At 37.1% G+C, this 13,221-nt stretch overlaps 1 protein-coding gene across 1 annotated transcript in view; it reads right to left on the reverse strand.

The window, feature by feature from the left end:
* The window catches only part of SLC17A9 (solute carrier family 17 member 9), a 38,016-nt gene that overhangs the window by 17,103 nt on the left and 7,692 nt on the right, over positions 1–13,221 (reverse strand). The window contains exons 2-3 of the mRNA XM_036751016.1: positions 9,088–9,285; positions 7,385–7,524 (exon numbers count right to left, since the gene is read on the reverse strand). Coding sequence (XP_036606911.1) covers positions 7,385–7,524; positions 9,088–9,285 — 338 coding nt within the window. The remainder of the gene's footprint in view (positions 1–7,384; positions 7,525–9,087; positions 9,286–13,221) is intronic.

Genomic DNA, 13,221 nt, shown 5'->3' on the forward strand with positions numbered 1-13,221 from the left:
TTAAAATCAGAATCCTACAATATTATTGTTTGCAAGAAACACACTTGAAGTAGAGAGACATACACAGGTTAAGGGCAAGGGGCTGGGGCAGAATCTATTATTCTTCAGCTAAAGTTAAAAAAAAAAAGCAAGGGTAGTAATCATGATCTCAAACAAAGCAAAAGCAAAAAACAGATCTAATTAAAAGAGATAAGCAGGCAAACTGCATTGTGTAAAAGGTACCATAGACAATAAAGTAATATCAATACTAAACATATATGTACCAAATAGTACAGCATCCAAATACTTAAAGGAAAAGTTAAATGAGTTATAGGAGGAAATAGTAAAACTATATTACTGTGGGACCTCAACTTTCCCTTCTTAGAACTAGGTAAATCTAACCAAAAAGGAAAAAGAAGTTAAGGAGATGAACAGAGTCTTAGAAAATCGAGACATGATAAAACTCTGGAGAAAAATAAATGGGAATAAGAAAGAATATGCCTTTTCTCAGTAGTATGTTGCACCTACACAAAAACTGACCATGTTTTAGGGGCATAAAATCCTCATAACCAAATGCAGAAGAGCAGAAATATTAAATACATCTTTTTATATCATAATGCAATACAAAATACATTTAATAAAGAGTCATGGAAATATAGAATAAAAATTGGAAACTAAACAATCTAATCCTAACAAATGAGTGGGCCAAAGAACAAATCATAAAAACAATAATTTCATTAAAAAGAACAACAACAATGAGGCAATATTCCAAAGTAGTACATAAGGGAAAATTTATATCTCCAAACTTTTACAATAAAATAGAGAAAATGCAAATCAATGAATTGGGCGTGCAAGTTAAAAAAAAAAAAACTAGAAAAAGAGCAAATTTAAAATCCCCAATTAAACACCAAAATGGAAATCTTGAAAATCTAAACAGAGGTTAATAAAATTTAAAATAAGGAAATCATTGAACTCATAAATAAAACCAGGAGTCAGTTTTATAAAAAAAAAAAAAACAACAAAATTGATAAACCACTGGTTAATTTAATTTAAAAGAAACAAGAAAACCAAATTACCAGTATCAAAAATGAAAAAGATGAATTTATGACCAATTAAGATGAAATTAAGGCAATAATTAAGAGCTATTTTATCCAATTACATGCCAATAAATCTGATAGTCTAAGTGAAATGGATGAATATTTACAAAAATATAAACTGCTTAGATTAACAGAGAAGGAAAATGAATACTTAAATAACTGAAATTGAACAAGTGATCAATGACCTCCTTAAGACAATTAATTCCAATAGTATATAAAAAATCAATTCCAATACTGTATAAACTATTTAAAAAAATAGGCAAAAAAGGAATCCTACTAAATTCCTTTCCTGACACAGATATTGTGCTGACACCTAAATCAGGAAGAACAAAAACAGAGACAGAAAACTATAGGGGTGGAGCCAAGATGGCAGCCGGAAAGCAGCAACTTGCTTAAGCTTCCCCCCAGGTCCCTCCAAAAACCTATAAACAATGGCTCTGAAAAAATTCTAGAGCTGCAGAACTCACAAAATAGTAAAGGGAAGCAGGGCTCCAGCTCAGAAAAGCCTGGATGGTCACTAGGAAGGGTCTATAGCACAGAGCTGGAAGTGGAGCAAAGCAGAGCCCAGCATGGGCCACGCCAGGACCAACTAGATCGGGAGCTGGGCAGAACAGGCATAGGGCCCTGAATCAGTGAGCTGCAGCAATTACCAGACTTCGCAACCCACAAATGCCAAAGACAACAGAGAAGGTTAGCAGGAAAAGCTTCCGGGACAGAGTGAAAAGAGTTCGCAGCTAGCCACTGTCCCGGGGGTGGCAGAGGTGGTGCACCTCTGAGGCTGCTTCCAGAGCTACAGCTGCAGTTGTCTCCAGCCCCAGGCCCACCTGGTGGGAGGAATTAAGTGGCAGATTAGAGCAGGAGTGCAAAACCTGCTTTGCACAGCCTGAATCTGGGCCACAGTCCTGGTTGGTGGTTCTTGGGGGAGAAGGGGCACTGGTATGGCAGAGCTTGCTGTGTAGAAGTAGCTCTGAAAATAGCAGCCCAGCCCCTCAAGCTTGGGACAAAGTACTCTCTACTCTACAAGCAGTCTTACCCCGACAAAAAACTCAAGGGTCAAGTAGTTGCCTGGGAACATGAACAGGCAGCAAAAATGGACTCAGATACAGACTCAGACTTTGGAATCTTTTTTTAGTGACAAACAAGACCAAAACATATAGCCAGAAGAAGTCAACAAAGTCAAACAACCTACATCAAAAGCCCCCAAGAAAAATATGAATTGGTCTCAGGCCATGGAAGAGCTCAAAAAAGATTTGGAAAAGCAAGTAAGAGAAGTAGAGGAAAAATTGGGAACAGAAATGAGAGTGATACAAGAAAACCATGAAAAACAAGTCAATGACTTGTGAAAGGAGACCCCAAAAAATACTGAAGAAAATAACACCTTAAAAAATAGATTAACTCAAATGTCAAAAGAGCTCCAAAAAGCCAACGAGGAGAAGAATGCCTTGAAAGGCAGAATTAGCCAAATGGAAAAGGAGGTCCAAAAGACCACTGAAGAAAATACAACCCTAAAAATTAGATTGGAGAGGCAGCTAGGTGGTGCAGTGAGTAGAGCACAGGCCCTGGAGTCACGAGGACCTGAGTTCAAATCCGGCCTCAGACACTTGACACACTTACTAGCTGTGTGACCTTGGGCAAGTCACTTGACCCCCAATTGCCCTGCCTTCTCCCTCCAAAAAATTAAAAAAAAATTTAAAAATTAAATTGGAGCAAGTGGAAGCTAGTGACTTTATGAGAAATCAAGATATTATAAAACAGGACCAAAGGAATGAAAAAGTGGAAGACAATGTGAAATATCTCATTGGAAAAACCACTGACCTGGAAAATAGATCCAGGAGAGATAATTTAAAAATTATTGGACTACCTGAAAGCCATGATCAAAAAAAAAGAGCCTAGATATCATCTTTCAAGAAATTATCAAGGAGAACTGCCCTGATATTCTAGAGCCAGAGGGTAAAATAGAAATTGAAAGAATCCACCAAACGCTTCTTGAAAAAGATCCCTAAAAGAAAACTCCTAGGAATATTGTCGCCAAATTCCAGAGCCCCCATATCAAGGAGAAAATACTGCAAGCAGCCAGAAAGAAACAATTTGAGTATTGTGGAAACACAATCAGGACAACACAAGATCTAGCAGCTTCTACATTAAGAGACTGAAAGGCTTGGAATATGATATTCCGGAAGTCAATGGAGCTAGGATTAAAACCAAGAATCACCTACCCAGAAAAACTGAGTATCATGCTCCAAGGCAAAATATGGATTTTCAACAAAATAGAAGACTTTCAAGCTTTCTCAGTGAAAAGACCAGAGCTGAATAGAAAATCTGACTTTCAAACACAAGAATCAAGGGAAGCATGAAAAGGTAAACAAGAAAGAGAAATCATAAGGGACTTCCTAAAGTTGAACTGTTTTGTTTACATTCCTACAAGGAAAGATGATGTCATGAGACCTCAGTATTAGGGTAGCTGAAGGGAATATACATACACACACACACACACACATATACATATATATATATATACACATACATACATACATACACATACATACATACATACATAGACAGAGGGCACAGGGTGAGTTGAATATGAAGGGATGATATCTAAAAAAACAAAATCAAATTAAGGGATGAGAGAGGAATATATTGAGAGAGGGAGAAAGGGAGAGACAAAATAGGGTAAATTATCTCACATAAAAGTGGCAAGAAAAAGCAGTTCATTGGAAGGGAAGAGGGGGCAGGTGAGGGGGAATGAGTGAATCTTGCTCTCATCGGATTTGACTTGAGGAGGGAGTAACATACACACTCAATTAGTTATCTTACCCCAGAGGAAAGAAGGAGGAAGGAGATAAAAAAGGGGTGATGATAGAAGGGAGAGCAGATAGGGGGAGGAGATAATCAAAAGCAAAAGTTTTTTGAAAAGAGACAGGGTAAAGGGAGAAAACTGAATAAAGGGAGACAGGATAAGAGAGAGCAAAATATAGTTAGTCTTTCACAACATGAGCATTGTGGGAGGGTTTTACATAATGATACTTGTGTAGCCTATGTTGAATTGCTTACCTTCTTAGGGAGGGTGGGTGGGGAGGGAAGAGGGGACACAATTTGGAACTCAAAGTTTTAAAAGCAGATATTCAAAAAAAAGTTTTTGCACGCAACTAGGAAATAAGATATACAGGCAATGGGGCATAGAAATCTATCTTGCCCTACAAGAATGTAAGGGAAAAGGGTATGGGGGGGAGTGGGGTGACAGAAGGGAGGGCTAACTGGAGAACAGGGCAATCAGAATATATGCCATATTCGAGCGGGGGGGAAGGTAGAAATGGGGAGAAAATTTGTAATTCAAAATCTTGTGGAAATCAATGCTGAAAACTAAAAATATTAAATAAAAAATGTAGATATTGTGGAAAAAAAAAGATGTATCTTAAGAACCATTTTCTGCAGGAGGTCTTAACTGATACTCCACAATTGCCAGTACTTTCTGTCCCAAATTACCTTGTGTTTAACTACTTTAAATGTATGAACATATATATATATATATATATATATATATATATATATATATATATATATATATATAAAAGAAAACTACAGACCAATTTCCTTAAAGAGTACTGATGCCAAAATTTTAAACAAAATACTAGCAAAGAGATTACAGCAATATATCACAAAGATCATACAGTATGACCAGGTAAGATTTATATCAGGAATGCAGGGCTGGTTCACTATTAGGAGAACTATCAGCATAATTGACCACATTGATAACAAAGCCATCAGCAACCTTATCTGTAATAGGGACAAGTTACAAGCTTACTTAGCTACAAGTAAGATCAGGGGTGAAGCAAGGATGCCCACATCACCACTATTATTCAATATTGTACTAGAAATGCTAGCTATAGCAATAAGAGAAGAAAAAGACATTGAAGGAATTAAAATAGACAACGAGGAAACAAAAGTAGCACTCTGCAGATGATATGATGGAATGCTTAGAGAATTCACTAAAAAACTAATTGAAATAATTAACAACTTTAGTAAAATTGCAGGATATAAAATTAACCCACATAAATCATCAGCATTTCTATATATTGTCAACAAAATCCATCAGGAAGAAATAGAAAAAGAAATTCCATTTAAAGTAACTGTAGGCAATATAAAATACTTGGCAGTCTAACTGACAAGATAAACCCAGGAGCCATATGAACACAATTTCAAAGCACTTTTCACACAAATAAAGCCAAGTCTAAACAATTGGAAAAATATTAATTGCTCACAGGTAGGATAAGCCAATCCCAAAAAAATGACAATTCTACCTAAATTAATTATTCAGTACCATACCAATCAAACTACCAAAAAAATTATTTTATAGAGCCAGAAAAAAATAATAATAACATTCGTCTGGAAGAACAAAAAGTCAAGAATTTCAAGGGAATTAATGGGAAAAACATGTGAAGGACAGTGGCCTAGCTGTACCAGATCTGTATCATCCAAAACAACCTGGTACTGGCTAAGAAACAGAGTGGTGAATCAGTGAAATAGATTAGCTACACAATACACAGTAGTAAATGGCCATAATAATCTAGTGTTTGATAAAGCCAAAGATCCAAACTTTTGGGACAAGAACTCACTATTTAACAAAAACTGCTGGGTAAACTGGAAAGCAGTTTGACAGAAACTAGGTAAAGACCAACATCTCAAACTGTATACCAAGATAAGGTCAAAATGGATACATGATTTAGACATACAGGGTGATATCATAAGCAAATTAGGGGAGCACAGAACAGTTTGTTTTCTTGTCAGATCTATGGATAAGGGAAGAACTTGTGACCAAATGAAAGATTGAGAGCATTGCAAGATGTAAAATGGATACTTTTGATTACATTAAATTCAAAAAATTTTGTACAAACAAAACCAATGTAGACAAGATAAGAAGGAAAGCAAAAACTGGAAGGAAACTTTTACAGGAAGCTTCTCTAGTAAAGGCTTCATTTCTCAACTATACAGAGAACTGAGTCAAATTTATAAGAATACAAGTCATTCCCAGTTGATAAATGATCAAAGGATATGAACAGGCAGTTCTTAGACAAAGAAATCAAAGCTATCTACAGTCATCTTGAAAAATGTTCTATCACTCTTGATTAGAAAAATGCAAATTAAAATAACTGAGATACCACCTCACACCTGGCTAATATGATAGAAAAGGAAAATGACAAATGTTGGTGAGGATGTGGGAAAATCGGGATACTGATACCCTACTGGTGGAGTTGTGAACTAATCCAACCATTCAGGAGAACCATTTGGAACTATGTCCAAAGAGCTATAAAATTGTGCATACCCTTTGACCCAGCAGTACCATTACTAGGTCTGTATCCCAAAAAGATTTTTTTAAAAGGAAAAGGACCTATATATGCAAAAATATTCATAACAGCTCTTTCTATGGTGACAAAGAAGGGAAATTGAGGGGATATCTATCAATTGGGGGATGCTGAACAAGTTGTGATTATGATTACGATTGTGATAGAGTACTCTTGTGCTACAAAAAAATGCTTTCAGAAAAACCAAGGAAGACTTACATGAACTGAGGCAAAGTGACATGGACAGAACCAGGAGAACATTGTACACAGTAACAGCAATATTGTATGGTGATCAACTGTGAATGACTCATCTTTTCTCAGCAATACAACAGTCTTAAGACAATTCCAAAGGACTTAGGATGAAAAATGTTATCCACCTCCAGAAAAAGAACGATGGTGTCTGAATGCAGATCAAACCATACTTTTTTTTTACTTTCTTTATCTTTCTTAGGGTCTTTGGTGGGTGTCAGAGTCTGTGTTTTCTTTCACAATATGACTAATATAGAAACATGTTTTGCGCGACCACACATGTATAACCTATATCAAATTGTCTGCCTTCTCAATGACGGATGAAGAGAAAAAGGAAGGGAGAGAATTTGGAATTCAAAATTTTTTTTAAAAACCAATGTTAAAAATTGTTTTTACATGCAATTAGAAAATAGATATTTTTAAAATAATAATAATTTCTTATATTTGGACAGCACTTCCTAATTTTCAAAGCACTTCTCAATTTTCAAAGCAATTCCTATGTATTTTCTCACTAGCTTTCCAGTACACATCTATTTCCCATTTGTGCCCAACAGTACAGAGTTTACTACAAAAGCTATAGATTGACAGATGTGATGCAGTCACCTACATGCATATTCTTTGTCTGAATTTTGCCTGGTTGTTTGGATCAAAACAGTTTATTAAGAAAGAGACAAAAAAAATCACCAAATAAAGAGCAGTTACCTCTTAAAGACTCACCTTGAAATAACCCCATGAGTATTCGGGAAAAAGTCATAAAGACCAAGTGGGCACTGCTGATGTGGGAGAGCAAAGGGGTGATAGCCGTGATGAAACCCCAGGCTGAGGCTGAGATCAAGATGACCTTGTCTCCTCCAATCCTGGAAGGGTGAGAAGATGGGATTTACACAGGAGGAGAAAGAGGGTGGCACAATCAAAGGAAGAGTAAGAAATGGAGGGAGACTACTCTCTTTTTTCCTCTCTTCTCTCTCAACCTTTCCTTTCTTCTCTCTCTCCCACTCCCTTTTTCTCCTTCTTGTCTCCTTTACCCTCTTGCTTTTCTCTCTGGTGTCCATCTTTCTGTCCATCTCTCTCTGTCTCTGTCTCTCTCTGTCTCCCTTCTCTCCCTTCCCTCTCTTCCACTTTCTTTCTATCCTCTCTCCCTTCTTTCCCCTCTCTTTTGCTTTTCTTTTTCACTTTTGTCTCTCCCTCTCTCCCACTACTCTCCGTCCTCCCTTTCCCCTCTCTTTTTTTTTCTCCCTCCCCACTCTTTCTTACTTTTCTCCTTCTTACTCTTACTCTCTCTCCCTCTCCCTACCTTCCTCCCCCCACCTCCCTCCCCTTTCCCCCTCCTCTTTCTCCCCTTTTCCCTATCTGCCTCCCTCTCCCCTCCTTCTGCCCTGTGGTATCCATGGTTGAAATGACAGAAAGGAGGATGAACTGAGGCCATCTGAAGAAAGAATAACCAAGACAATAATATACAACATGAATACAATAATGTAAGTAATAATGGTATTACAAATATTTGAAATCTGATGAATTGTGATTCTTTCAGTCCTAGAGAAGTGATAAGGAAAAGTACCTTCTTTCTCTTGGTTCCTCCTCTGCCCACTGGCCTTGCTTATTTATTTTACATTTATATACATATATATATGTGTGTATGTATATGTTTATGTATATATATACACACCAATATATATACACATACTCAATACCATATATATATATATACATACACACAGACACATATATATATGTATGTATGTATGTGTGTGTGTGTACATACACATATATTTCCTTTGTTATAAGGAAGGGGTTTAATATTCAGAGCAGGGTAAAGGAATTAAGAGAAAATGACTGCAGCATAAAGAGAAAAGGTGGCAATAAAACTTTTTTTTAAAGTGGAGCTGGAAAGGAGGTACATAGTTGATATGCTGTAGTAGGTGAAGCCATCTTTTGTTTAGTCAATACCTCTAAACATCTATACAAACTAGGTGAATCAGAAAATGAGAGAGCCTACAACTCTTCTGCCCTTTTATGTATGATTTTGGGTCACTTCATGTATCCTTCCCTAACACGATCTAAGAAACTATCTTTGGTCCCTTAACCTATAATTGCTCTAAATTATGAGAATACCCTCTCTAATATGTTTTTATCTGGAATCCTTTCTCTTTTATTGCAGTTTAAAAGGAAAATGACTACTTTTTCTCTTTAAAAAAAAAACTTCCTGTCAAAACTTTCTTTCCTCTCTTGTTACATACTTCTGTTCCCTAACCCTTTTTTCCAACTTCATAACCATTAACCCAACTAAGGTAAAGCTCCAGATGACCTCATTCCCTAAAAAATGTGGGGGAAATGGGGATTGAGGGGAAAGAGAACCAGGATGAGGGTAGTCATCTGATGCCAAGCAATGGAACATCCAAAATGAAAACAAGTGAACTCACTGATCCCCAAGGTGGCCTCCCATGATCTGAGTTAGGCAGTAACCCCAGAAGAAGCTACTTAGCAGGATCCCAGACTGCTTCTTGTTCCAGCCAAAATCTTCATTCATAGATACAGCACAGATGGGCATGGTGACCCTGGCACAGTAAAGGAGACACGTCCCCAGCAATAACATCACAGTCCAAACCTGGCATTCAGGCCTAGAAGAAGCACCAAGAGAGTTGAGTCAGATTATTAGAAGACCTCAGGCAATTTAAAACAACTTGAATCGTTTTTTCTTCCACAAAGTAAGACATAAAAGATTAAAGTCATCCGATTTTTTTCTTTAAAATAATTAATGAAAAAGAAACCACCAAGAACTATCTTTATGGCACATCAAAATAAGACAAAGTGTATCTTCTGGGGTTACCTATTAGTTTGTGTTGTTTTATAGGTTTTGTTGGCAGATCCAGTTTCCTCAAACATGAGCTTTATCAGTCAAGCAGATCAGTCAAATAGTAAAAGTCTGGGTAAATAGTTAATGGTCTGTAAGCAAACTATTAAATGCACCATTTAAAGAAACCCTTTGAGAAAAGGAAAATTACAGATTTACGTGTTTGTTAGGTCAAGAGTGCATCACAAATTAAATAGACTATTTCTGGAACAACCACTCATTGGATCCTCCTCCTTACTGATGAAAATCCAGAGTTTGCTATACTTAATGTCCATTTCAAGGAAGGTGACCGAAGCCAGAAAAATATAAAATTCTAGAAATTCATAAAGCAAAAAAACAAGAGAATATATCCATGAAAAGAAATCTTAAAGCCACAACTAGTGGTTCCCAGGGGAAAAGAGTTCATTGCTTAAGGGAAAAGGGAAATTGTTCAAGAAGATTACAAAGGTTAGTCATATGAAACTCATATGATCCTTGATTTGCACAACTTGGGGAATCAGAAGAGAATTCATAATAACCTAAAGGAACTTTTGGTGGGAAAGAGGATGAACGGTCTCCGACAGAGGGAGGAGAGTCAGCACCATAATTGCACTTAATTCTCAGTTATCACCATGGTAGAAAAAGAATTGGCATAGGAGTTAGGAGACCTGACTTTGACACTAATTTACTATATTTCATCAAGTAACTGCTGTGAGTCTCAATTTATTTATCAATACAATGATGATTATGCTGCCTGCCCTGCCTTAATCTTCCCAGGGGTTTTGCGAAGATTAGACATAATCATAAGACCATAGGATTTAGAGCTGGAAGGGACCTAAGCAGCTGGAAAGGCAGCAGCACATAGTGGGTAGATAAGAGAATGGCAGTGGCCATGCCAGTAACAGGGCATTTTAGAAGGGGGCATGTTTGAGGGAGAAAGAGAACGAATTCAGTTTTTGGATAAATTGAGTTTCAGATATCTACAAGACATCCAGTTGGAGATGTCTAATAGACAGTAAGAGATTTCAGACTCAGGGTTAGCGGAGAGGTTGGAGATGGCTAAGTAGATATAAGAATCATCAGCATAAAGAACTATGTGAACTGATACAAAGTAAAGTGAAAAGAAGAGGGAGATATTGTGCACAGTAACAGCAATGTTGTAATGATGATCAATTGTGAAAGACTTGGCTACTCTGATTAGTACTTGGATTAGTACTTGGATCATTATCCAAGACAATTCCAAAGGAGTCATAGTGAAAAAAATGCTATCCACCTTCAGAGAGAGACCTGAGTGCAAATGGAAGTATAATTTTCTCACTTTGTTTTTCTTGCTTTAAAAAAATTCTTCTTTCAAATTTCCTTATTTCTGTTGAGCGGACTACCATCTTTCTGGTCACACAGGTTTTCAAACTAAGCCATCTTCAGCTCTTCACTATCTCTTAACTCCACATATCCAATCATTTGCCAAGTATTATTGATTCTACCTCCACAGCATCTCTTGCATCCATAACCTTCTCTCTATTCACATGGCTACTACTCCAGTTCAAGTCATTACCTCATGGGTAGATTACTATAAAAAAAACCTCTTTCTTGGTCTTCTTGCTTCAAGCCTCTTCCTACTCCAACTTTTCCTCCACACAGCTAAATTTGATGTTTCTAAAATACAAGTCTGACCATATCATTTTCCTGCTCAAGAAATTCCAATGGCATCTTGTCACCTTTAGAATAAAAAACAAACTACTCTGATGGCCCTTAAAGTCCTTTACTTCTAGGCTCCCATCTACCTTCCCAGCCTTATCAACTTTCTTGCTCTTCCTCACATATGATATTCTATCTTCCATTTCAATACCTTTGCAAAGACTACCCCATTCTTGGAATCAGCCATGCCTTTACCTATGTCTCTTAGAATCCCTAGATGCTCAACTCAAAAGCCATGAGGCATTTCTTGATTCCCACTATTGCTGCTAGTGGTTGCCATTAAAAAAATCATAACTTTTATTTATTTTGTACATATATGGATATAAGTGTATATATGTTATGTATATTTATATAGTGTATACTTATAAGTGTACATGTTGTCTCCCTTGATAGAATGTAAGTTCATTGATGGCAGGGACAATTTCTTTTTTGTCCTTGCATCCTCAGAGTATAGCACAGGACTTAGTATAGCAGATACTTAATAAAGGCTTGTTGAGTGATTATATTGCATATTATGGGGTGGGTTTCTTTTACAAAATAACAGGCACCTATGCTATTAGACCACATGGTATTTTCTCAAAGGTCCCTGCTCTTCTAAAAGAGTCTCCACCAATTCTTTGTCAAGCTGTCCCTTTACATAAATAGATGAAAACTTTCACATAACTGCTACTGAGTCTCAACAGCTCCCTTCTTACTCCACTCTTACCCTCCTTGCTGCTGTGGCCAGTTTGAGGCCCAACTAGTCTGACTAGAACATTTCAGCTCTTTAGCAAATGCATTCCACTGTGAGTACCAGGTAAATATCTAAATATAAAGTGACACGGTTGGGATTGTAAGATTAAAAAAAAAAAAAGCTGGCCAGTTGGACACAAACCCCATGTGTCTGTGTAAGGTTGCAGAATTCTTCCAGCCCATCAGGTCTGATCAGAAACAAAGTTTACATGTACATTGTACCCTTATCTTCATCTACAAAATGCCCCCCATTGTGTGAGGTCTTGTTCAGAGGTGATAGAACACCTCTTTTCATTAGGTTTTCATCTGAGCTAAGTGCGGTCTGGTTCAAATGAGGGCACCCTGTTTAAAATTATTTGCCTCATAGGCAAATACTCTACAGGTTAGAAATAAGATATGCTCAATAAAGAAAGAGTGAAAATACAACCAAAGGCACATATTTCAGGAACCAGATACTCTCATAGGATTTTAAACACACAAAAAAAAGCTGATGACACCAAATTACAGGCTGGCATCAGCTGTGAGGGGAAGTCGGTCTGAGTTAATGGTTTGTTTTTACTCTAATCCACTCCATCCTCCTAAAATTTTAAGCCTAGAAATACCTGTGATAACTACAAAATAATAAAAATATAGATAGGTAAATAGAAAGAAAGAAAGAGAGGGAGGAAGAAAAGAAGGAAGGAAGGAAGGAAGGAAGGAAGGAAGGAAGGAAGGAAGGAAGGAAGGAAGGGAGGGAGGGAGGGAGGAAGGAAGGAAGGAAGGAAGGAAGGAAGGAAGGAAGGAAGGAAGGAAGGAAGGAAGGAAGGAAGAAATCCTCTATTTAAAAGAGAAAAAAAACCCTTTTCAACATCATGGCTCTGTGATGAATTGATTGCACCTATGATACAGATTCAAAAACCATGCCAAAGTATTAGACTTCGACATATATAATACAGGCACTCCAGAAAGGTCAGTGAGAAAAAATAAATGTGAAAAAGTAGATGCTTAGCTATTTATGGCAGAGTAGAAAGATTTAAAATCAGAGAACCAGCATTCAAATTCTGGCTCTGCTTCTAATTTACCTTGGTGACCATGGGCACTTGATATTCCTTTCAGTTCTAAATATTTGGGTAAGGAGTCAGATTAGTTTATCACAAAGGCTCAGAGAGTCACCTCAGAGAGTAAGAGAGTCCACCTCAAGGCTGGAATCCTTGAGAGAGCCAAGACAAATATTGGAAAGTGAATTAGATTGAGAGGGAGGAGACTTGCCATTTACTAGCTCTGTGACTTTGAGAAAGTTGTTTAACATCTTTGG

Source organism: Trichosurus vulpecula, chromosome 3, assembly GCF_011100635.1.
Source record: "Trichosurus vulpecula isolate mTriVul1 chromosome 3, mTriVul1.pri, whole genome shotgun sequence".
Lineage (NCBI taxonomy): Eukaryota > Metazoa > Chordata > Mammalia > Diprotodontia > Phalangeridae > Trichosurus > Trichosurus vulpecula.